General features: G+C 46.6%; 2 protein-coding genes across 9 annotated transcripts in view; one reads left to right on the plus strand and one right to left on the minus strand.

The window, feature by feature from the left end:
- Positions 1 to 25,095, plus strand: FBXO16 (F-box protein 16). 8 transcript variants are annotated; one of them, XM_081188725.1, is made up of 10 exons: positions 14 to 168; positions 3,589 to 3,691; positions 7,185 to 7,220; positions 8,943 to 9,149; positions 10,723 to 10,887; positions 14,376 to 14,611; positions 18,179 to 18,284; positions 18,831 to 18,875; positions 22,581 to 22,806; positions 24,762 to 25,095. In XM_081188725.1, the coding sequence occupies exons 2-10, from the start codon at positions 3,596 to 3,598 to the stop codon at positions 24,872 to 24,874; spliced, it is 1,230 nt and encodes a 409-aa protein (XP_081044851.1). In that variant the 5' UTR covers positions 14 to 168; positions 3,589 to 3,595; the 3' UTR covers positions 24,875 to 25,095. The 8 variants fall into 8 exon arrangements, with proteins under 8 accessions (XP_081044850.1, XP_081044844.1, XP_081044851.1 ...); XM_081188719.1 differs by having other exon boundaries at positions 39 to 168; positions 7,185 to 7,301; XM_081188720.1 differs by having other exon boundaries at positions 39 to 168; positions 7,185 to 7,301; positions 18,834 to 18,875.
- The window catches only part of LOC308584049 (L-gulonolactone oxidase-like), a 45,362-nt gene continuing 44,136 nt past the window's right edge, over positions 25,067 to 26,292 (minus strand). The window contains exon 13 of the mRNA XM_081188716.1: positions 25,067 to 26,085. The gene's annotated coding sequence lies outside the window, so the exon portion shown is untranslated. The remainder of the gene's footprint in view (positions 26,086 to 26,292) is intronic.

The following is a 26,292-nucleotide window of genomic DNA, read 5'->3' on the forward strand; positions in this document are numbered from 1 at the left end:
GCCGCCGCCAGGCAACGGTTTCCATGGCGAACGGGACCGACTCGCAGGAGGCGGCGGCGGCCTTGTCAACTCGCATCGCCTCAGGTGGGAAGAAGCAAGCGGGCAGACACGTGTCGAGAGCGCCGGCTGCGGGGGCAAGGTGGGCGGAGAGAAGCGGCGAGAGTTCAGGTGAGGGGCCTGCGCGCCGCACGCGGGTCAGGAGTGGGGGGGGGGGAAGGCACGTGTGAATGCGTGTGCGCGTGTCGCTGCGGCCCTTGAGGCCCGGCAAGGAGGGGCAGGCGGGGAGGTGCCATCGTTAGCTGCGAGGAGCTTCGGGGTGGCTGCTGGGCAAGGTAAAGCGACTAGCAGACGCCATTGGTGATAATAATAGTAATAATAATAATTTTAATTCACGGGCCCAATAGCACTCAGGCTTTTTGAGGCCCTTGTCAAGCTGGCTTGAAGAAGCAGCTTTGGGGAACTTGGAAATGCGCATGCCGTTTCATTTTTGGCATTTCTGTCAGACAGCTATTGGAAAGGAAATTTTGAATTTATTTATTGCATTCAAATGCTGCCTTTCTCCCTCCATGGCCTACCTATCCCTCTCTCTCTCTCTCTCTCTCTGTGTGTGTGTATGTGTGTGTGATTTTGTGTGTGTTTGTATGTATATGTATATGAATATGACACACCTGCGACTTTCCTAGAATGAAGTAAAGGTAAAGGGACCCCTGACCATTAGGTCCAGTCGTGGCCGACTCTAGGGTTGCGGCGCTCATCTCGCTTTACTGGCCGAGGGAGCCGGAGTACAGCTTCCGGGTCATGTGGCCAGCATGACTAAGCCGCTTCTGGAGAACCAGAGCAGCGCACGGAAATGCCGTTTACCTTCCCGCCAGAGTGGTACCTATTTATCTACTTGCACTTTGATGTGCTTTTGAACTGCTAGGTTGGCAGGAGCAGGGACCAAGCAATGGGAGCTCACCCCGTCGCGGGGATTCGAACCACCGACCTTCTGATTGGCAAGTTCCAGGCTCTGGGGTTTAACCCACAGCGCCACCCGCGTCCCATTAGAATGAAGTACCACCTCCTAAAGTGGATTTAAAAAAGAACATTGCAGACCCACTGAAAATGCTCATGGATGACTAGTGGAAGAGGTTTCCATAACCTGCCGAGCAGCTGCCAAGAGTTGGAGAAGCTCTTTAGGCACCCTTAGTGCCCAAACCTGGTGCCTGTAAAAGGTAAAGGAACCCTGGTGCGTAGCCTGGAAGTCATTTTGGACTCACAGCTGTCCATGGAGCCGCAGGTCAATTCTGTGTCCAGGGCAGCTGTCTCCCAGCTCCATCTGGTATGCAGGATGAGACCCCACCTGCCTGCAGACTGTCTCACCAGAGTGGTGCATGCTCTAGTTATCTCCCACTTGGACTACTGCAATGCGCTCAACGTGGAGCTACCTTTGAAGGTGACCCAGAAACTACAACTAATCCAGAATGCGGCAGCTAGACTGGTGACTGGGAGCGGCCGCAGAGACCACATAACACTGGTCTTGAAAGACCTACATTGGCTCCCAGTATGTTTCCGAGCACAATTCAAAGTGTTGGTGCTGACCTTTAAAGCCCTAAACGGCCTCGGTCCAGTATATCTGAAGGAGCATCTCCTCCCCCATCGTTCTACCCGGACACTGAGGTCCAGCGCCAAGGGCCTTCTGGCGGTTTCCTCGCTGCGAGACACCAAGTTACAGGAAACCAGGCAGAGGGCCTTCTCGGTGGTGGCACCCACCCTGTGGAACGCCCTCCCACCAGATGTCAAAGAGAGCAACAACTACCAGACTTTTAGAAGACACCTGAAGGCAGCCCTGTTTAGGGAAGCTTTTAATGTTTGATGCATTACGGTATTTTAATATTTTGTTGGAAGTTGCCCAGAGTGGCTGGGGAAGCCCAGCCAGATTGGCGGGGTATAAATAGTAATAAATTATTATTATTATTATTATTATTATTATTATTATTATTATTATTTCTCCTTACATTCTTACTGAATATACTCATAAATGTCTAGTGGAAGAGGCTTCCATAGGTTGCAACTGCCAAGAGTAGCTTTATAGGTGACCTTAATTTCAAGTGCACAGATGCTCTAGACATGTGTTTTGATTAATTTCCGTTGAGTTAACATTTCTGTAATATGAGATACAGCATTTCCCCCTCCCTAGAGAAGGAAAATTCAACACCATGATCAAGTCAACATGTAGTAGATCTTGGTCTCTAGGCTAAGTGTGTGGGTGTGAATGAGTGAGTGAGATAAAAAAGCTTTACCAAACAATACCTAATTGAATTTATATTCCTAGTAATGTTGACACAAGGCATTCACAAAACAGGCCTGCTTTTGTTGACGGCCCTTGGTTTAGCATTTTTGCAGGGTTAAACCGGGATTAACACAATCCAGGAAATCAGTCTAATGCCCTTAGCTAATATGATATGAGCATTACAGTGCATTAATCTTTCTTAAACATTATCAAATTATGGCTTTTGAGTTAACAGCTGGCTTGTTCTTCTGCCTTTCCTTTCACAGGATTTGTTAGGAATTGGGACATACTTTAAATCAAAGTCTTTTGCCATAGGCAAGCAAATGCCTCTGAAAAAATGTTGAGGAAACCCTGGCACCCTGCACCCTCTTATCTAGCAATAGTATAGCTTACTCATTGGGTGGTGGGTGAAGCCAAAAGAACCCACAACAAATGATGCCGGGTGCCACCCTATTGTGGGCATTCTGACACCACACTGTGATTTAGTCATGGTCTATGGCATGAACCAGGATGCGGGTGGCGCTGTGGGTTAAAGCACAGAGCCTAGGACTTGCCGATCAGAAGGTCAGCGGTTCGAATCCCCGTGATGGGGTGAGCTCCCGTTGCTCGGTCCCTGCTCCTGCCAACCTAACAGTTCAAAAGCACGTCAAAGTGCAAGTAGATAAATAGGTGCCGCTCCGGCGGGAAGGTAAACGGTGTTTCTGTGTGCTGCTCTTGTTTCGCCAGAAGCGGCTTAGTCATGCTGGCCACATGACCCGGAAGCTGTGTGCCGGCTCCCTCGGCCAATAAAGTGAGATGAGCGCCGCAACCCCAGCGTCGGTCACGACTGGACCTAATGGTCAGGGGTCCCTTTACCTTTACTTTTTATGGAATGAACCACATTTGTTGCCTGAGTTGAATAATCACATCCTTTGAGACCAGCAAGCCCAACTGTGTCATACTGTACCTTACAATTTTGAATAGTTATAGCCCGGCCTTCCTCAATCTAGTGCCCTCCAGATACTTTGGACTACATCTCCCATCAGTCCAAGCTAGCATGATGCTGCTGATTGGAGCATGGCTTTGCTCTGCTGGGGCTGATGGGAATTACACTCCAAAAGACCTGGAAGGGCATTGGGTTGGCCAAGGCTGCTCTGTGTTCAGAAAAAGCACAACTGTAAAAAGAATGTTTGTGTTTCTAATATCAGTGGGATTGGCAGAAGAGCCAAGTCTAGGGCAGTAGTACTTTTGCCTTTGTACACAGCTCTAGCATTTGCAGAAATGCCTCAAATAATTATTTTGATCCTTGAAACTAATTAACTGGCGTCTTCCTTCAGGAAAGCAATGGCATTTGCACCTCCCAGAAACCTGGATGGCCCGAAGATGCAAACCAAGATGAGCACATGGACACCCCTGAATCACCAGCTGATGAATGACAAGGTGAGTATCATTCAGCCAATTTAAGTATGGGCCTTCCCCCAGACATTGGAGACACAATCAGAGGGGACCTTTGGGTGAGCAGTAACAACAAATTCTCCATAAAAAGCAGCTAAGCCCTCAGTCAGCCAGCCTTGACCCTTCTCTAACCTGGCAATACTTGAATGCTAATAATAATAATAATAATAATAATAATAATAATAATAATAATAATAATATAATATAATAAAATAATAATAATTAATAATAATTTACTATTTGTACCCCGCCCATCTGGCTGGGTTTCTCCAGCCACTCTGGGCGGCTTCCAACAAAGACAAAAAAAATACTAAAATGTCACACATTAAAAACTTCTCTGAACAGGGCTATTATGAGACAAAGAGAAGCGTTGGGATGGTCACACTGGCGTCTGATGATTTCATAAGGGATTAACAAATACATGCTTTGTTTTCTAATGGAGCATGTCATGAGTCGGCTAAGGTGGACGCATAAGAGCTTGGAAAGCAAACATTGTATGTTTTTGTGATCAAAGCCTATAAGGCTCACTGAGTAATGCAAACAGCTCTCCTGTCCTCCCCCTTTAGGCCCCTGAACCAAAATGTGATCCAAGATCTGTTTAGCATTTCCTTGTGACAATAATGAAACACCCCCACCAAAGGGTTGGCACGGGCAGGTGCTTCTTGCTTCATCTTAAATGAAGCCAACCATATATGTGTAGACACCTCGGAAACAACAAAGTGAGCAAGGATAGAACATAAGAATGTTAGAAGAGCCTGCTGGATCCGGCCAGTGGCCCATCTAGCTCAGAATCCTGTTCTCATGACGGCCAATCAGATGCCTGTGGGAAACCTGCTTTTTAAGATGCTGTCTCTGCTTTTTAATATGCTGTCTTGATGTTGCTGTCTAAGATGTTGGCCACAGTGGGACCTCCATATTCCGAGGGAGTGTGCTTCTGAACGCTAATTGCTACTGAATCCTTGTACCTCACCAAAGACTCCTAAGTGAGATCGTTGCACCTATCTGTCTCAGGAGACAATGCAGAGGGCGAAGTCAAACTGTTGGAGAATTACAGCGCTTGCTGTGGCTGTAGAGACAAATTTGGGAAAGATATGCTTTGTTGCAGCAGAGGCAGATGAAGGTGTCTGGTTGTGCTGTCGCAGATGCTGCAGTAATAAGTAATATGGCGCTTCTTCTCCTCCCAGCGATCTTTCCTCCTCTGGTCACTGGTATGGATGCATAACCTGACTATCTGCCTCCAGGCACTGTGACTGTCTGCTGGGGATTCCCCATAGCTGTCAACTTTTCCCTTTTCTTGCGAGGAATCCTGTTCAGAATAAGGGAATTTCCCTTAAAAAAGGAGAAAGGTTGACAGCTATAGATTCCCACATGGCAGGATTGATGTCGCCAGTCTTCATGTTACAACTGCACACATCTTTGTAACACAGAGTTGGTCTGCCAACAGGCCTGATGCCTGAAGTCAGTCAGTCAAATAAGAGGCAAGGTCCTCTTGTGGATCCACACTGGTTAAGGATCAGGGAGTAGGAATGAACAGACAGTTCTCCTGATGTAGAGACACAAAAAGCAGAGTCCCCCACAAGGTTGGTACATTGGTACCTTGCTTGTTGAACGTAATCTGTTCTGGAAGACCATTCGACTTCCGAAACGTTCGACAACTGAGGCGCAAAGGGCGGTCAGCAAAGTACATGGAGAAAAAAGAAAAACATGCAGCGGAAGCCATTAGACTTCCGAGGCGTGTTCGAACACGGAAGCAATTCCGGGTTTTCAGCATTCAAAAACCGAAACGCTCGGCTTCCAAGACTCTTTAAAACCAAGGTATCACTGTGGTAGGACCTATGCTTTTTAACTTGTCCATAAACAATCTGGGGGTGACCAGTGAAGTGGCCAAGTTTACTGACAATACTAAACTATTTAGAGTTGTTTAAAACAGAGATGATGATGAGCTCCAAAGGATCTCTCCAAACGGATGGCAAAGTGGCAAATGCAATTCAGTGTAAACAAGTGTAAAGTGATTCATGTCAAGACAAGAAAATCTTAATTTCACAGTTCATGGGGTCTGAACTGGTAGCATCTGACCCAAAACGAGACCTTGGGCTTGTAGCTTGATGAAGGTGCTGACCCAGTGTGCGTCAGCTGTGAAAATGTCAAATTCCATGCCAGGGGCCATTAAGAAAGGGGTTGAAAAATAAAACAACATTTAATCAGCAGCAGTTAAAATGCTACATACTAAAGACATTAAAATAGGGAATACTCTAGGGAGGAGCTGTACAAGCAGGGAGCAACTCCCAACTGGCCCTCTCTCTTGTGCTTGCCAGTCTCTTGGATCTCAGTGAAGGGGCCACAGGCAGGTCCCCTGAGTTTAGTTTCAAGTTCTAGACCAGTTGATAATGGGTGCAGGTGGCCCTTCAAACAAGGCCTTGCGTCTAAGTTGTGAGTGATGTGATTTTAACTTTACGGGCTTGGCGGCTTGCCGGTTGAAATCACACAAATTAAATGCACAGAAGGCAGGGAGCTTAAAAGCTCTTTTAGCGCAGGGTTTTCCCAGTGTGGAAATAGCTTTAAAGCTCTCTGCCTCCTTGCTGAGTTCTTGGAGGCTCTTGCGTGATCTTGGATGGCTCTGTGAGAGCCTCCCAGAGGCCAGTAAGCATGGCAGAGAGCTTAAAAACTCTCTGCCTTGCTTGGGGGGGTAAGACCCATGCAGGGCGCAAGCTCCAGAAGGCAAGGATAGCCAAGTGAATAACCATAGTTCAGAGGTCCCAGGCCCTAAGGAAGTCAGACTATCCTCCACCAGGGCCAGGGCCTTTTCAGCGATGGCTCTGACCTGGTGGAATGCTCTGTCCCATGAGACTAGGGCCCTGCAGGATTTAACCTCCTTCCGCAGGGCCTGTAAGACAGAGCTATTCCGCCTGGCCTTTAATTTGAATTCAGCCTGATCTTTTATTTCCCTTCTCTTCCCTTCCCTCCCCCTCCCCTTTTATGATCACCCGCTCTGAGACCCCACAGCTAATTCTCCCCTGGCCTCCTCGCTGGCCCAAGTAGGACCAATTCAGCCAGCTAGCCCTGGGGATTATCTAATTGATTTTTGATTTTTATTGTTATTCGTGTTTTTATACTGTATTTTATGCTGCTTTTATAATTAAGTGTTTTAAATTTGTTGTTAGCTGCCCTGAGCCCGGTTTTTGAACCGGGAAGGGCAGGGTATAAATAAAGATTTATTTATATATTTATTTAAGTGTGGGGCAGTTCTAAGGAGGTAGTTTGAGTATACACATGTGGCAGCCCCAGAACATACCTCGCCCCCTCGTGAATATGACTGTTTTCAGAACTTCTGAGTTAGAATTTCTTCTTAAGTCACTCATGCCCTTTAGTAGTCTGGGGAGTCACTTATTGGGTCATGCCTAATGGTTTGATTGCTCATTTCTCGTTCAGTCCTGTGTTCACTCTGTACTGAACTGTGTTTTATTTAAATGTTTTTAAGGTATTTGAAGAAAGAAGAAATCTGTTGGGGAAATGGGTAATGATATTTTCTTCCCTCATCTGCAAATCCCATGTGCTTCACTGCTTATTGCGAGGTGATCAGGCTGTAGTAGGACATGTAAGCACAGAGTCAACTTGGTGTAATGCACGCAGTCACTGTGAGGGTTATGAAGGCTCTGCACTCCATTTAATGTTTGGATTTTAAAAAACTTGTAGTTGAAAATGTAAGGGGGGGGGAATGGTGGAAGTCTGCATGCAATTAATCTGTTTAGAGAGGTATGTTTTGTCCCAGAGTAGGTCAAGTATGTCCTCTTCCCAAAAAGGATGGTTTGCCCCATGTGTGGCCGTGTCCCCTAGTGATGACATCACGTCCTTTCTGCCAGATCCCCAGAGGCCACTGACTGCTGCTGGAAACAGGATTTGCAATAGTTGGACCTGGGATCCAGCAAGCAAGCTATTTATGTCACCCTTCTCCAATCTGGTGCTTTCCAGATGTTTTGGATGGCTGCTCCTGTCAGTGCTAGATGGCTGTGCCAGCTGGAGAAGGTGGGTGCCAAAGTCCAAAACATCCGAAGGGCATCTGGTTGGAGAAGGCTTGTATATTTGTGGGAAGTCTCCCAGAGTGGCTGGGGCAAACCATTCAGATGGGCGGGGTACAAACGATAAAATTATTATTATAATTATAGGTAAGGTAAAGGGACCACGACTGTTGGGTCTGGTCGTGGACGACTCTGGGGTTGCGGCGCTCATCTCGCTTTACTAGCCGAGGGAGCCAGTGTACAGCTTCCGGGTCATGTGGCCAGCATGACTAAGCCGCTTCTGGCGAACCAGAGCAGCGCACGGAAACGCCGTTTACCTTCCCGCCAGAGCGGTACCTATTTATCTACTTGTACTTTGACGTGCTTTCAAACTGCTAGGTTGGCAGGAGCAGGGACCGAACAACAGGCGCTCACTCTGTCGCGGGGATTCGAACCGCCGACCTTCTGATCGGCAAGTTCCATGCTCTGTGGTTTGACCCACAGCGCCTTATACAGTATCTATCAATGGTAGTTAACTCTTCTACTTGAATGGAACAGATTTCTGTCTCTGTGAGGAGATACAGTAGAATGTATTTCCTTATCAGGCAGAAGGAGGCCTTTACCCCTTTCAAGCCATGTTGGAGACCACTCCCCAATGGAGGCAGGACACTGGTCTAGAAGATGGACCACAGCCAACCGTTCCTGTGCTTTTTAGCAGCCAGAACACAGAATAATGTCAGGAGTTCAGCTTACACATCACAGCGACTGATGCCAACAGACACCTGCACACTTAGGGATCCACAGAGTTCGCGTATCATCGCGTGACAGACCTCAGCAACTCAGCATTTTGGCTAATCTACTTTATTTACATATAAACACACACGGAGCACTGCAACATGGCTCCCTCTCTCTCTAGCATCAGACAGCAAAGAGAAAATGAACAAAGGACAATAGTCCCACTTCACAAAACACAGTAACACAAACATCCTGTCTCCGTCACTTCCCACTCTGTGGAGTCAAAACATATACCGTCATGTGATAGACAACAATCCCATGACTGCAATCACGGAGCAGGAATTCTAACAAATACCCGGGGGTTGGGGCACAAAGATGAAGTGCAATATGGTCTTGTGGTCCATGTGTTTGCAAAGTGCTTCATGGTGGGAAAGTCACTTCTGTGGCGCCGTGTCTAGGTGCCACAAAACCCTCAACTCACCTCTTCTCCCTTCCCTCCTCCGCAGTTTGACAAATGGACAGACAACCAGAGGCGAAGAGTCCTGCTGGACTTCCTAGAGCGCTGCTCCCTCTTGCAGCTCAGGTTCTGCGTCAAGCAGCTGCAGGCTCGAGTTCCAGTGGAGGCCCTGGATTTCACCACCAAGCTCCCCAGGGTTTTGTCCCTCTACATCTTTTCTTTCCTGGACCCTCGTAGTCTTTCTCGATGTGCTCAGGTAAAGCTCAGCGTATTGGGAAAGAGATATAACAAAGTTTGAGGTGCTGGATATGTTTAGCCTATAATCATAGTGTGTAGAATCCTAGAATGGGACTCCGAGGGTCATCCAGCCCAACCCCCTGAGATGCAGGGATCTCAGTTAAAGCACCCATGACAGGTGGCCATCCAACCTCTGCTTAAAAACCTCCAGGGAAGGAGAGTCTACCACCTCCTAAGAGAGACCGTTTCACTGTTGAACAGCTCTCGTCTTCAGAAAGTCCTTCCTGATGTTTAGTTGGAATCTCCTTTCTTGTAACTTGAAGCCATGGGTTCGAGTACTGCCCTCTGATGCAGGAGAAAACACTCTTGCTCCATCTTCCATGTGACAGCCCTTTTGATACTTGAAGATGGCTATCATATCACCTCTCAGTTTCCTCAGGCTAAACGTACCCAGCTCCTTCAAGTGCTCCTCATTAGGTTTGGTGTTATGTACTAAGCTTGGATCCTAGAACAATAGGTGGGTAGGATCCTAGAATGCAACAACTGATTGGCCTGCAGGAAAAGACCAATCAGGCTTCAGGAGGGAAGCAGAATCAGCCAATCAGACAGGACTCATTGTGTAAATAATGTATAGAAAAGCCTGAGGTGTGGTTTTTTTTTTGGGGGGGGGGCAATTCAATCACTGTTTTACAAGCTGCAATAAAGAGCATGAAATCACTACAGGACTCAGAGTACAGTGGTACCTCGGGTTACATATGCTTCAGGTTACAGACACTTCAGGTTACAGACTCCGCTAACCCAGAAATAGTACCTTGGGTTAAGAAATTTGCTTGAGGATGAGAACAGAAATCGTGCTCCGGCGGCAGCAGGAGGCCCCATTAGCTAAAGTGGTGCTTCAGGTTAAGAACAGTTTCAGGTTAAGAATGGACCTCCAGAACAAATTAAGTTCTTAACCCGAGGTACCACTGTATATTTCATTTGGCTTCCAGACCCTTGATCATTTTGGTCCATAGCTGTCAACTTTCCCCTTTTCTTGCGAGGAATCCTATTCGGAATAAGGGAATTTCCCTTTAAAAAAGGGAAACGTTGACAGCTATGTTTTGGTCACCCTCCTCTGCACACCTTCCAGCTTGTCAATATCCTCCTTAAATGGTGGCGTCCAGGACTGGACACAGAACTCCATCAGTGGTCTGTTGTTGCAGTATATGAACCAGAAAAGAGTTTGGGGCCCAGCAACATGCAGTTGTTCCTCTTCCTGTAGTGCCAGCCTCCCTCTTTTGAGCAGCGCAAGCACAGCAGTTGGAGTTGCAGTTTTGCCCATTCAAATGAGGGAAAGCACATGCCTGAGGGATATACCTGTTTGGAATTCAACTCCATTCCTGCGTGCGTGAACCAGGCCTCCATCTGGGTTAGACAAGGAAAAACTGCAGTTGCCAACTCAGGGGTTTTTTGTTTGTTTTTTTAAGAACTCTGTTGCTTCCTGAAGATATTGAAATAGTTTTTGCGTCTGGATTATGTGTCCTCCTCTGTTTCTGATTTTTGCCCCGATAGGTCCCTCAGAACAATAATAATGGCGCCTTTTTCATTCTCAGGTGAGCTGGCACTGGAAGAACTTGGCAGAACTAGATCAGCTCTGGATGCCAAAATGTCTGCGTTTTGGGTGGTATCTCAATTTCTCTCCAACCCCGTTTGAGCAAGGAATCTGGAAGAGACACTACATTGAGGTGGTGAATGAGTTCTGGGTCACCAGCCCTAAGGTACCTCTGCAATCCTTGAGAGACAAACGGTTTTTGGAGCTGAGCTGAAAACCTCTAGTTTAGCCTCGTCTTGGATGTTCTGCTTTTCCCCTATGCAGTAACTTTTTGACATTTAGTCTTGTAAACTGACCTGCATTCTGAAGTGGAGCAGTCCCAGTAGAATTGTACCATGGGCTTTCCCTGAAAGTGTGAGTTGGCTCTTGAGGTACCTAGATCCCCCAAAAGCCTAGTGCACACATGCCTTCCTTCTGATACGTACCTGTAGCACCTTGCTTGTGGTTAACGCTTAGCTGGAATGAAATATTCAATGCAGCAATAGAGAAATTAAAATAATAATTTATTTGTCAGACAAATAAATGAGAGACACAGTGGTATATGGTTACCAAAGCTCTGCCCTTCCAGCCCTGATGGCCAGCACTTATATTCCCTTGCTCCTCCTTTGGCTGTCTCTGTCCAATCAGCCTGGTTGAAATTCCTATTGGCTGTTTGCTAGAACCAGTCATAAAAGATACACCCATTTCCTATTACCTTTTATGGGAGACAAAGAGCTATATTCCCTTCTATCTATAAATGGCAAACAAGTAGCCATATATCTTACATTTACCTCGACCAGGCACCTTAATTACCAGATAACCTTTGGCCCCTGTTGCCCTATTCACTGCAAAACAGATGGCTAAAGCAGATGGTGCATGGTTTTTAATTTCATTTTAAACAGAGATCTTGGGTTCACCTTCTCACACACCATCTATGAAATAAGAATCTAACATAAGAATCTAACATTTCTTACTTTCTAAATCCTTTGCATAATTACATTTAAGCCAATATATTTCATACATAACATATATAGATTTTTAGAAGAAAAGGAACTTAGAGAACTTAGAGAAGTTAGCTTTTACTAAGTTCTCTGAAGCTTCAAAGCAGCTTCAGAGAGCAGCCTCTTTCCCTAGTCCAGCTACTGTTTCTATTTGCCCTTTTAACCTTATGAAAATGTGGCTCAAGTTTTAATGGGAGGCACAATAATTCTTACTATTTACCAACTCTTAATTGTGTTTTTCAGCCTGATTGTATTCTGTAATTTGTCTGGTCAGTGTGACCTTTTGCTCCTAGCCTGTAATTTCCTTTTACAACCCTGAGGCACTGCTTATAGATCAGTGGGGCCCTTGAACAGGAAGATGAACAGCTGCCAGCTGCTTTATGCCTGGCATGAGATACAAACATTTACAAATATATTTTTAAGCTCATTTTAAAAATGCAGGTCTTCATCAGATGCCTCATACCCTCAAAGAGTCCATATAAAGGCCACTGTGAGGACGCAGATGGGCCCTGGGTCTGATCCAGCAGACTCTTCTCATGTTCTTAAGCCACTCCTCCAGTTTTCCAGCTTAGTAGTGGCCTGTGATGAAAAGACCCAGCACAGGCCATCATCCTCTTGTCGCTTGAAGCTCAGGTGGCCTTGGTGGCGTGGAGTTTCTTCCATCAGCTTCAGCTGGTGGCCCAGCTGCTGTCACAGTCCGGTTCACGGGCAATCAAAGTCCCAGCTGGGGACATTGGGACTGGGGGAAAGATGGCGGGGTGGGAGCAGGAACGGGAGTCCAGAAGCCAGGAGTCAGGAAGCCAAGAGTCCGAGGGTCAGAGAGCCAGGAGTCAAGAAGCCAAGGGTCAGGAAGCAAGGGGTCACAAAGTCAAGGGTCCAAGGATCAAGAAGCAAGGAGTCAAACGCAGCAAGGCAGGGAATGTGTTGCTGTGGCAAAGAGCCGAAGGAAAATGCTGACCTTATATCCCTTCCCAGCTCTTGCCACCAAGTGCTGTGAGTTACCAATTGGCCTCACCTGTGTGGTTGCGCCTTGCCTCTCCAGAACAAACTTAGGAAGGCCCCCGTCCTACAAAGTCCTATTGGTCACAGGGCCTGGCTCCTACATGCACACCTGACAGCAGCATACCTATCTGGGCAGAGATAGGCTAATTCTGTCTGTTGCTGAAACGTGTGATACAGGCTGTCGACTGGTTTCTGGGCCCAATTCAAAGTGCTGATTTTGACCTATGAAGTCTTAAATGGCTCAGCACCGTAATACCTCAAAGACTGCCTGTCCCCATATGAACCAAACAGGACCCTGTGATCATCACCTGAGGCCCTTCTTTGTGGGCCTCCTCCGCATGAGGTCTGGAGAGCAACAACACAAGAATGGGCATTTTCCGCAGTGACTCCCCACTTGTGGTATGCTCTCCCTAGAGAAGCTTGCCTGGCGCCTTCGTTACACATGTTTAGGTGCGAGGCAAATACATTTATTATTATTTTTTATAATAATATTTATTAAGGTTTCATAAACAATCAAAAGCTTCAAAATTTAAACATAAAATACAAAAACCAAAAAAAGCTACAAAAATGAAAAAATACAAAACACATAGAAGTACACAATAAAAAACAGTTAACAGAATAGAAAAAAATAAAAGAAGAAAAAACACAAAAAACAGAAAAAAATTAGTATTTTCATATCTTATACTTCATTCACTAGTTTCTTGAACTCCTCACACCTCCCTTTTTGTATTCCAGTTCAGATATTTAGTTCAGCAAATCCTTACCCTCTATCATTTATCCTTACTCAACATCTTAACCTATAATAAATATATATTTTCCACCATTGTCAATCCCTATTTACATATTCTTATTAATCTTTTAACCAACACCACTTATTTTCAGTCCAACGTCCCTTTAACATTCATTAATTTTACAGTATTTCTGTAGATATTCTTTAATTTTTTTCCATTCTTCTTGCACCGAGGCAAATACATTTTAACTAGACTTTTAGCTAACTCCAGAGGTTAGCAAACTTTCCCAGTAGAGGGCCGGTCCACTGTCCCTCAGACCTTGTGGGGGGCCGGACTATATGGGGGGGGGGGATGAACGAATTCCTATACCCCACAAATAACCCAGAGATGCATTTTAAATAAAAGGACACATTCTACTCATGTAAAAACACACTAATTCCCGGACCGTCCATGGGCCGGATTTAGAAGGCGATTGGGCCGCATCCTGCCCCCAGGCCATGGTCTGCCTACCCATGAATTAAACAATCCACAGCCTTTTACATTGGGGTAGGGGTATTGTTTTTGTTTGTTACTATGGTATGTGTTTTTGTTTCTTTATATTGCAAACCGCCCCATGAGCCTCAGATGAAGGGTGGCCTAGGAATGTAAATAATAATACACTCAAACCTTAGTTACCGAACGCCAAAGACCCGGAAGTGAATGCTCCAGTTTTCAAACATTTTTCGGAAGCTGAATGTCCAAAGCGGCTTCCGCTTGAGTTCAGGAAACTCCTGCAACCACTCAGAAGCTGCGCCTTGGTTGTCGAACATTTTGGAAGCCAAACGGGCTTCCGGAACGTATTACTTTCGACAACCGAGGTTTGACTGTCATAATATCCGAGGGCTTCCCTCCTCCCCAATAGCACACAATTGATTTTGCCTACTTGTTTTCCATCCCTTTAGACCCCTCCGAAAGAGGACTTTGTGGTGGTCGATGTTCAGCCTATAACGAAAGAGGGTCTGGAGGTGACACAGTCCCTGTCACCCTCTCTCCTCCAATCAGCCTCTCCTCTCGGAAAGAAGATGAGCAAGGAGAAACAAGACCTCCCTCCCTGGCGTTCTTCAGATAAGCATCCGACAGACACCGTCAGATTCAATTACCTGGACAACTTTGATCCCATCGAGCAAGCGAGGCAGGCGTAAGGCACACCCTCATGTCTGTCTTCTTCTTTTCTCTCTCAAACAAAACTAATTTGATGTTCAGCTGCTCCCTCTCCCCCTGGGGTAGGTGACAACCCTGCCATGTTCAGGAGAAGACTTATTGTCCTCAAGTTTTCTAATTTTTGTAGGGGAGAGCTAAGTCTGCAAGTTTAAAGCCTCTTTGTGAATCTCTTCCTAATTAATGGTTCATCCAAGATGGATTCCGATTTCAGTCAGGTAGGAAATTAATAGGGCTTCTTGGTTCTGCTCCATAAAGTTTGGACCAAGCCCAGAATGGATTGATCCCACCCCAGCAGAATTCTGGAGTTGATGGTGGGGTTGATTCTGCTGTCCATTTTAGGCATGCGCAGAGCATGTCAGAAGACGAAGGAGAAACCCCAGGCAACTTTAGCCTTCTCTGTACGTGCCCTTGGTGCCCAGTGTGGGAAAGGGTCAACAATGTGTGTGAAACAAGGTGTCCCCAAGACCTGCTAAGCCTCTCCTTCCAAATTATTTCCAGCCCAGATGAAATGCAGTAGGCTTGGGTGTGATCCAAAAACCATTCTACAATGACTGGATTGCCAGCTCAAATTCTCTTTGGAATGCCATCCCTTCAACTACCGTATTTTTCGCTCTATAGGACGCACTTCCCCCCTCCAAAAATGAAGGGGAAATGTGTGTGCGCCCTATGGAGCGAATGCAGGCTTTCACTGAAGCCTGGAGAGCGAGAGGGGTCAGTGCGCACCGATCCCTCTCACTCTCCAGGCTTCAGGCAGCTATCTGCAAGCCTTCTGAGCATGGTGGGAGTTCCCGCCGGGCTCCGAAGGCTTGCGGATAGCAGCCTGTTCTGGGGGCTGGGGTCGGGGGAAGCTTGGGCTTCCCCAGCCCCGCAAGCTCTGGGAGCGGCAGCGAGGTTGCGCGCAATCTTGCCGCCGCTCCTGGACCTGTTCTGGGGGCTGGGGGGTGGAAATATTTTTTTTTATTTATTCCCCCCCCCCAAAAAAAACTAGGTGCACCCTATGGTCTGGTGCGCCCTATGGAGCGAAAAATACGGTATTTCTGTGTTTGGATATTTGAAGTAGCATCTCGGCGGCACACAGGATGCTGGTTAAACATTCTGTTCCTTACCATCTGCTTCCAGAAGTAGAGGTCTTTCCTTTCTTTCTCTCTTTCTCTGGTGATCCCTCGTAGCTGAGTTTGTCTTTCATAAACACGGTTTTGACAATGAGTCCGTAAGTGACTGTGGAGGCCAATTTTGGATCCACACGTCCTTCCACAGTGGGGACATTGGTTTCCGGGTGAGAGTTGATCATAGTGTGGATTTGCCAAGCATGCCTTCCTCTTAGCACATTTCTCCCTTGTGTTCGAGTGTCTTCAAAGCCCATGACACCTTTGGTAACCTTCATCCACCTTCACAGCCATTGTAACATACCGCGTGTTATCATCCGCCTGTTCTGCCATTGAGGACTTCTTGGATCATTCTTTGTCTAGCTCCTTCCCTTTGACCTTACCGCCTTGGGTGACCCTGCTGGGAGTACGAGACTCCCGGTGGCTTTGCTAACAAGGTCATAGGGACATGCAAGCCCGCTCATCACGACAAGGTGACAATCCAGCAAGTGAGAGAGGTAGCCCGTTTCTAAGGTAGAATGCCTTATTTTGCATGCAAAAGGCTCCATGTTCAATCCTTGTTAAGAATGCAAGAACATAAGATGCTCCTATTGGATCAGGCCAATGGTCCATCAAGCTAAGTATCCTGTTCTCTCACTGGCCACCCAGATGCCCATTTTGGGAAACCCGCAAGGTGGACCTGGGCGCAGCAGCACTCTGCCCTCCTGGGATACCCATCAACAGGTGTTCAGAGGCATAATGCCAAGAAAGCAGATCATGGGGGAAAGCTTTCTCCCTCTTCTTAAGACCTACGGAAGCCGTTCCCAGTCAGTTTAGACTGTACTGAGCTCCATTGACCAAGGTTACCTGACTTGGTATAAAGCTACTTAATAGGTTCATCTGCTGCAACCATACCCTGTTCCATGACGGTCCCCCGGAGAAGTCTTCTTAACACCTTAAACCTCCACGACATCTTTAGATGCCTGGTTCTTTTCTCATTGCTCTTGTAATCTAGATCAGGATGCTTTCTTGCAGTTACAGTAAATGTGTCCACCCTTAGTTTAAACGCGTTGCTTCTTCAGTGGTAGGATGTACAGTTGTTGCTCTTACTCTTGGCATAAAGTCTTGAGAAAAGATCTGACACACGTGCCAACTATCCTGCGGTCTACGTGTTCAGTAGTCCCAGTTTCTTCCTTAATAACAGAACGTCTTTCAAAACCCAGCCCACCAAACATAGCCCAGAGCTGCATTAGAGAGGCGTGGGGGCGAGTTTTGTGGGCTGAAGGGAGGAAGATTATTTTTCACGAGAGCAGATGACAGTGCCAAGCATTTTTCTGTCTTCTTGTTCTGGGAATGCAACCTGTTGCCAGGAGCACAGATCAGAAAGACATTCACTTTTCACAAGACTGATGGGATGTACATAAGGAGCTGCCTGAGTAGAATTAGCTTACTCTTCCTCCGGGAATCTTAGGGTAGTGTCTGCAGTTCTCCCTCTCACACTTTTTGTCACAAAAACCTGCCTGTGAGATACGTTAGGCTAAGAGAGCTACTGACCCGAGGTCACCCATTGAGTTTGGTGGCAGAAAGGAGACTCGAACCCACCTCTCCCTGGCTCTAGCCCAACACTCTAGCCATGATACCATAGTGGCTTTCATGTAAATCAGTGTTTCTCAAACTTGGGTCTCCAGCTGTGGTTGGACTACGACCCCCATCATCCCTGACCACTGGTCCTGCTAGCTAGGGATGCTGGGAGTTGTAGTCCAAAAGTTTGAGAAACACGGATGCAAATCTACAGAAACCTTTGAGTGATTTAGCTGTGATTCCTGCATTGCAGGGGGTTGGACTAGATGGCCCTTGGGTTCCCAACTCAACAGTTCTGTGGTTCTTTGAGTGCTGAAATATCTGCATATCTGGGCACTAGCCCCACTGAAGCACAATCATGCATATTGATTCAGAAATATATTCTTCTGAGTCCAGGCCACTCTTGTATCGGAGCCTGGGACTTCAGACTCACTCCCAGGTAGCTGTGCTTAGGGTTGCAGCTCCAGTCTCTGAAATGAGAGGTGGCAGAACAAGCTTCAGGACCATGCATTTTTTTGTGTTTCAAAAAAGGATTTGCCTCTCCCCACCCTGTCCTGGGAAATCCTTTTAACTTTGTTTAATACATCTTTTCCCCCATTCGCTCTGTCACAATAGACTAGGGCCCTGCGGGACTTGACATCTTTCTCCTGGGCCTGAAAGACAGAGCTGTTCCACCAGGCCTTTGGCCAAGGCACAGTCTGACCCCCTCCTTTGGTAATCCTCACAGAACTCTAGCCCAATGGTTGCCATTAATTTGATTTTGAATTGATTTTAGAATGCTATGTTACATTTATTGTTGTTAGCCGCTCTGAGCCTCGCTTCGGCTGGGGAGGGCTGAATATAAATAATTTTTATTATCATTATTATTATTACTGCAGTAGGAAGAAAGGAGGAGGGCTCACCCCAGACCTCAGCCAGTCGGCCTTCCAGAAGAAAAGGAAACCAAGCAGTGCGTCGTACAAACTCCGAAAAGCAAAGTCCCTGGCAAGTATCCCAAGTGCTCAGCCTTCTGGGCTAAGCAGCAAACTTGGTGAGGTGCGAAGCCTTTGGTGAGGAAGGGAGCAGCCTTGATGGTGGTGGCCCCCTCCCCAAAGCCCCGCTGCCTTGCGTTGCCTTTTGAGTCCTTAGCTGCCTAAGTCCGCCACTTAAGGGCTGCACCTTGAGCAAAGCTGGCGTTCAGTCTTGGAGCATCAGTTATGGTTGTTGCCCTCGTGCTTCTGCAGTCCTGCTGTGCAGCCTTGATGCAGAGCTCACACTTTGCATGTGGAAGGTGCCATGTTCTCTGGCCACGGTCTCTGGCCTCTCTCCTCGAAGAGGCGCCGCCAGTCAGAACAGACAATAGTGGCCCGACCTGGTCCGAGGCAGCTTCCTAGCAGTTATTTAGGTGGGTCGCTGTGTTTGAGCTCTGTGGAGCTCCCTTGCTTGCCTCGAGGGTGCATCCGACTGCAGACTGAGCGTCTTCGGCTGCATATTTCTGCCCCTTTGGGAAGGACCTTGTAACTCAACATGCTTTGCTTCCTTGTCCTCCAGCAGCCTGGGGCTGAGCTGACAAGGACCCAGGAGTGCAGGAATCAGGTATACGGAGCCTGTCAAAGCCTTGCTTTGTGTGCTGCACTCATTCCAGGTGGGGTGGGAGACTCTGACCCTGCCTGTCCCGTCACACGGCATCCGCAACCCTGACATTTTAAGCCCTTGCATGCTCACCTGCTTCTGTTTAGGTTGATCCCTGCCAATCATTACGTTGCTTCTTTTTAAGCCGCTTAAAATTAATGTCTGCCTTTCACCCACTGTCTGCGTCTCCCGTCCCGGTCTCATAATTCGGATGCTAGCAAAATGAGAAATGCCCGTATTACTCTTTTCAAACACACCCTTTTTAAAAAATTATGTGAAGGTAGCACTTAAAGATTCATGATTATGGCTTGGCTTGTCCTAAAAAAACAAAGAGTTTGTTGCTCTTTGTGCAGAAGTTTGATTTTAATGGAAGTTTTGCATAAATAGAGGATCTGCTACTGCCTTGAGCAAGAGCGCTCCTTCACATGCCGGAGGGGCCAGACTTTCTTCTTCAGTTTTAATTTTGGAGACTGTAGCCAATAAGCAAATTCTTTTCCTGCTCAGCAGTTGAAGTGTTGACTGCTGTGCCCTTATCTGCCTTTATTGCCTGAATGGATTTCTGAGTAAGTGTTTTATTGCCCCTGGCTTTCCCCAACACCCTAAACAAGAGATTAAACAAACAGATTGAAGCTGTACTCTTATGCACACTTCCTGGGAGTAAGTACCTGGGTTGGGGGAGAGACAACACGCTGGGTTTGGCTTCCTGGCAGGGGCCCATTAACATAGACCAGGGTGGGAGCTGGCCCCTGCAAGGTCATTGTGGTCAAGCCTTCCTGGTGATGCCATGTGCCCCAGCCTCTGCTCTGCCGTGATCTGGAGCAGTTCTCCATTTTGATTTTTAAACACATGTTCAAATACTTCCTTATTTTCCCAAGTCATTTCTGGGTTAGTGACCTAGCCATATTTTTGAACAGGCATCCCACTGTTCTGTTACTTTTTAAACAGCATTCGTATTTTACTGTTCATATTTTTCTATTTGTTGTACATCTCTTCAGAAAATGTTTATTAATATAGGTTAATATATTAATATATGCCTATAGGTTGTGGAAGTAGACATAGCGGAACTTATTTCTGAGTAAGTTTGAAGAGATGTTTTTCTATGTTAAAGAACAAAGGCCTAGTTATCACTCCGTTTGGATTTTGGGTGTGGGCTCAGCGCACCGTGAAAGTGCTCTGGCATGCAAAAATATTCCCCACATTGCTTTCTTTGGGTCTACTCTTGAGTAGGGCTTGGTTAAAATTCCAACTCTACAGTTCTATGATTCTATGATTCTATGAAAATGCAACCCCTAATCCTTTTTCCAGGGTAAAAAGTCCTCACTCTCTTGCTTCCAGGTATGTTATTTATTGCTCAGCTGTGGCAAGAAAATAGCTCTAAAATTCTTCAGTTGCAGCTAACCCAAGGCAGCTGAAAGAGCTGGCGAGTGTGTGTGTGTGTGTGTGTGTCTCCCAGCTGGCTGGCAGGCCTGCTCACACACTGCTCCTTTCCTAAAGAAACTCAGTTTCTGCAACTAAAACCAAAAGGCTACTTGATTCCGCCTGCCTTTGGGACTGGGGAGTCCTATGTTTGGATTCTCCTCCCCAGAGAAGCCTGCCTGGTGCCTCCTCTGATATCTCCTTGATACCAGGCAAATACTGTTTTGTTAAAAAAAAAGAAAAACACCACCCAGACATTCCATCATCTCATATACTGCTTTTAGTTGTCGTCAATCCATATTGCTGCTTTCTATGTGCTTTTATAAGTGCAATTTGCTGTATTTTATTGCTTTGTTTGGATTCTCCTAATTGAATGCCACCCTGGGAGCGTTATCACAATGCAGGTAATAAATAATTTGCTGAAAAAGTACAGCAGAACCTCGGTTTTAGAACGTAATCCTTTCTGGAAGTCCATTCAACTTCCGAAACGTTCGAAAACCGAGGATCAAAGGGCTGCCAGCAAGTTCAATGGGGAAAATTGAGAAACACGCTTCGGGAGCCGTTCGACATCCGAGGCACGTCGAAAACGGAAGCATTCACTTCTGGGTTTTCGGCGCTTGGAAGCCCAGATGTTCGAAAACCGAGGTTTGACTGTAATTACATAAACCAAAGAGAACAAAAGATACCTGAAAGTGAGTCCCCCATTGGAGTTTCATGGACTTTCCCCAAGTATATGTGCGTAGGACTGTGGCTTTGTCTTCCTGCATATTTCCTACCTGCTCAGAATTTGGATAACAGCAAAGTTTGGGTGGTGACTCAAGTTATGATTCAAGTCATGTGTGTGTGTGGTTTTAGGTCAGGGACTGTGATTGCAATTCCTGGTTCTGTTGACAGATTCAAAACCGCAGGAGATTCATATCCCTCTAAATCTCATAAGAACATGAGAAAAGCTTGCTGGACCATCTAGTTAAGCGTCTTTTCTCACAGTAGCCAACTCCTTGCCTGTGGGAAACCCGTGAGCAGGATCCGCGCACAACAGCAACTCTCCCCTCCTGCAGTTTCCAGTCACTGGTAGTGTTGCCGCCTCGAACTGTGAAGGCACAGCACAGCCGTCATGGCTCAGAGCCATCAAAGGCCCTCTCCTCCATCATTTTGTCTAAGCCATCTAGGTGGAGCGAGTCCCATAGTTTAACTATAATAATAATAATAATAATAATAATAATAATAATAATAATAATAATAATAATAATAATAATAATAATTTATTTATACCCCGCCCATCTGGCTGGGTTTCCCCAGCCACTCTGGGCGGCTTCCAAAAGAATATTAAAATACTATAATACATCAAACATTAAAAGCTTCCCGAAACAGGGCTGCCTTCAGATGTCTTCTAAAAGTCTGGTAGTTGTTGTTCTCTTTGACATCTGGTGGGAGGGTGTTCCACAGGGAAGGCGCCACTACCGAGAAGGCCCTCTGCCTGGTTCCCTGTAGCTTTGCTTCTCGCAATGAGGAAACCGCCAGAAGGCCCTCGGCGCTGGACCTCAGTGTCCAGGCAGACAATGGAGGTGGAGACGCTCCATCAGGTATACTGGACCAAGGCCGTTTAGGGCTTTAAAGGTCAGCACCAACACTTTGAATTGTGCTCGGAAACGTACTGGGAGCCAATGTAGGTCTTTCAAGGTGTAGGTGTTATGTGGTCTCTGCGGCCGCTCCCAGTCACCAGTCTGGCTGCCGCGTTCTGGATTAGTTGTAGTTTCCGGGTCACCTTCAAAGGTAGCCCCACGTAGAGCGCATTGCAGTAGTCCAAGCGGGAGATAACCAGAGCATGCACCACTCTGGAGAGACAGTCCGCAGGCAGATAGGGGTCTCAGCCTGCGTACCAGATGGAGCTGGTAAACAGCCGCCCTGGATACAGATTTGACCTGTGCCTCCATGGACAGCTGTGATTCCAAAATGACTCCCAGGCTGCGCACCTGGTCCTTCAGGGGCACAGTTACCCCATTCAGGACCAGGGAATCCTTCACACCTGCCCGCCTCCTGTCCCCCCAAAAACAGTACTTCTGTCTTGTCAGGATTCGACCTCAATCTGTTAGCCACCATCCAACCTCCAACTACTTCTGTGCGAATGTCTACTTCTGTGTAAAATACTTTCTTTTGTCTGCCTTGAATCTTCCATGATTCACCTCCATCGGATGTCCACAAGCTCCACGAGAAACTACATTTCTTGCTTTTTTTCCCTGCCTTGCTCCCCAGGTGTCCCTCTCTGCAGACCTTGGCTCACAGCCAAAAGCCCCCGCTCGCCCCAACTGGGCTACTTACCACCCTGCGGGCTATCCTGCCACCAAAGCAATGGCCAAGATCCTTGCCCAGAGCGCCCAGTGGAACGCTGGGATACGGCCGGCGCCTGCCCAGGGTCCAGTCCCACAGCTGAGCGAGAAGGGGAAGAAGGCCTTTGCACGAACAAGCAGAAGCTCTCCAAGTCAGTAAACCCGGTCATTTCACGTAAGAGTAGGGTGGTGGTGGTGGGTGAGCATTGAAAATATCAACCCCCATTTCACTCACATCATCATTTTGTTGTTTTATTGTTACTACCGAGTTTTTGAAATTGTAGGCAAAAGTTCAGTATCACTCTTGCTGTAGCCTTATTGGAGTTCAGCGATTGGGTCTGCGTTGCTCCCGGATAGGAGGAAGGAAGCCAAATGACACCGAGGGTTGGTTCAGAGAAAGAGTTCTTTATTTCTGCTCTCCGGAACAGCAGAAAGGCACTTGCGTGCTCAGTCCACAGCAAGTCCAAAGAAATGAGAAATTTCATGCAGTATATATATCCTCCTGGCACCCTCTCCCTCCTTCCCCAGGAATCCAACCACGTCAGCCTATACACGCAGGTTGACATCACATATGTTCCTGCTCCGGTATTCTTAACCATAAAAGGGTATTCCTTCCTGTACTTCTGACCATAAAAGGATATTCCTGTTCCTACTCTTATCTTGGAGCAAGAGGTCACCATCTCCAAGAACACACTCTGGCGCTGTTCCCAGACTAGGTCTGTGCGTCAGTGTGGTCAGGACATAAGATAAGACCTAAACGTGTCATCCCTGTTCTACTGGTACAGTCAAGGTCATCCTTCCCGTGACTGATAAAGGAGAGAGCTGTGTTCTTGTTATGCATTTGCTCAACGGCTCAAGTTTATGCATTTTAGAAATGCTGAGAAGAAAAGGGGGGGGGGTGAGTCAGTTTAAACTGACTACACAGAAACCCATCCCTTCATCACCATGCACAAATTCGGCCGTGACAAGAAAGCTAGCTAAGCCTAAGCGATTTTAAAGAGAGCTTTTCAACGAAAAAGGCGCCCAAAACTACATCCCTCACAAGTTGGATGAAATAATAAAGCTGTGACAAGCTGCAGTCTTAACCATAGGCAAAGCAAAATTACAAATTAAAAACGACACCAAGACTTGGCCCCTACATTGGCATCCGTAACTTATTACTGATAGCCAATGTAGCCGGTAATAATAATAATTTATTATTTATACCCCGCCCATCTGGCTGAGTTTCCCCAGCCACTCTGGTCGGCTTCCAATCGAGCGTTAAAAACAATACAGCATTAAATATTAAAAACTCCCCTAAACAGGGCTGCCTTCAGATGTCTTTTAAAGGTAAGATAGCTGCTTATTTCCTTCACATCTGAAGGGAGGGTGTTCCACAGGGCGGGCGCCACAACCAAGAAGGCCCTCTGTCTGGTTCCCTGCAACCTCACTTCTCGCAGGGAGGGAACCGCCAGATGACCCCCGGTGCTGGATCTCAGTGTCCGGGCTGAACGATGGGGGTGGAGACGCTCCTTCAGGTATACAGGACCGAGGCTGTTTAGGGCTTTAAAGGTCAGCACCAACACTTTGAATTGTGCTCAGAAATGTACTGGAAGCCAATGAAGATCTCTCAGGACCAGTGTTATGTGGTCCTGGCGGCCACTCCCAGTCACCAGTCTAGCTGCTGCATTCTGGATTACTTGGTAAGAAACAAGGCTAATATATTTCCTTCTCTTTTTGTATTGTAGGTTAGAGGGTTTGTTTAAAAGACTGGAGCAATAGGCTAGCCAAATTCTGCTATGTGCTTTTGGAGCAGATCACTGATGTTCTGGGATACTAGCAAACATTACAAAGTCATTAATTATTATTATTATTATTATTATTATTATTATTATTATTATTATTATTATTATTATTGCTATCATCTGAACATGTTTTGGGGGCGAGAGAAGGCACTGCTGGATATACCCAGGTGCCCCACCTCCACCCTCGTATCTTAAGACAAGCCTCCGTTGCAATACAGATAGGTTGAAAGAATGTCAATGCCAGGTTTAATTTTGCAAGGGGCTGTTTCCTTTTAGTTCCTCGCTGTTGACATTAACTACTTCATTTTGTCTACCTGTTCCAGCCTCTCCACTCTTTGAAAGCCAGCCCTGGGAACTTCCCCCGTCAGACATGGGATCTGATGCAGAACAGGAGGGTGGAGAAAAGAGACTTTTCAAAGCAACACACTTGAATTAATCTCCCCAAGGGAAAGACAGATGTCGTTGCAGGTTACAATCGTGTTCCCAGAGCTATGAGCCCAGCTTTCTGAAAAGGGGCTCTTTGGACAAGGATTAAGAATCGTGTGGATTTATCATGTCTGCATTTCCATGGTGGAATAACCAATGACTAACCAATGGACTGTTGGGACAACCTGGATTTTTATTAAAAAAAAAAATACTGTTCAGATAGGAAGTTTGTACGTGGCCTTAGACAAGGCACTATTTCTCAGCCTTAGTTTCCAAGCTGTAAAATGGGAATGGTGGTGGTCTACCTCATCGAGTTGTTGTGGAACTGATGATCAGCAACAGTGCAGTGCTATGCATATCTACTCAGAAGTAAGTCCCACTGAATTCAAGGGGACTTACTCCCTTGGTAAGCATTTATAGGATTGCAGCATCAAGCAGACTCGGTGGTTTTCGTAATGGTTACTGGCAACTTTGAGTTATTACATAAAGAGGAAAAGAACTCAAAGGAAGGATTTCGTTCCAGTAGGTGGCTGAAACATAATCAACGGTAAGAACACGATGAAACAAAATGGCCTAAGCCAAAGTAGCAAGTGTGACGCTCACGCTCGTCCCTCTCCCTCCTTTCCATAAACACCCTTTCTTGTTTTCGCCCATTATCAACATTGAGACTGTAAGCGGTTTGGGGGCAGAGACTTTATAAACCCTGTACACTGTGATGACATATGGATGGTTTCGGGCCTATCAGTTTGGCAGCAAACTGGGTCCACCTAAAAAATAATAAAGGGGTAGTAGTTTCTGTGTGCTTGGGGGAGTCTCCAACCTTAACCACACATTTCAGGTGACCCCTCACCTCCACCCTTTAACGGAGCGTTTAGGGAAAGTTTTCAGGTAACTATGCTGGCGCATTCCTGGGGAGTGGGGAGACAGAGAAAGAAATCCAAAATTAACAAATCCAATTAGCATTGTAAAGAAACGTTCACATATTTTACTTCCTTGGCTTTTATCTTTCCCGAGGGAAAAAGCAGCCCTGCTTCTTTGTCCTCTTGCCATTGGTGAAATCTGGGATCACGCAGCTTCAGCCTGTTTTCTGCTGCTGTGGGACCTGATCCGAAGGATTCAAGTTACAAGAAAGAAGATTCCAACTGAATAAAAATACTGTTCTGAAAATAAGAGCTGTTCAGCAGTGGAGCAGACTCCCCAGAAGATGGTGGAGTCTCCTTCCTTGGAATCATAGAATCATAGAATCATAGAGTTGGAAGAGACCACAAGGGCCATTGAGTCCAACCCCCTGCCAAGCAGGAAACACCATCAGAGCACTCCTGACATATGGTTGTCAAGCCTCTGCTTAAAGACCTCCAAAGTAGGAGACTCCACCACACTCCTTGGCAGCAAATTCCACTGTCAAACAGCTCTTACTGTCAGGAAGTT

The sequence above is a fragment of the Podarcis bocagei genome (genome assembly GCF_964188305.1).
Source record: "Podarcis bocagei genome assembly, chromosome: 3".
Taxonomy (NCBI): Eukaryota; Metazoa; Chordata; class Lepidosauria; order Squamata; family Lacertidae; genus Podarcis; species Podarcis bocagei.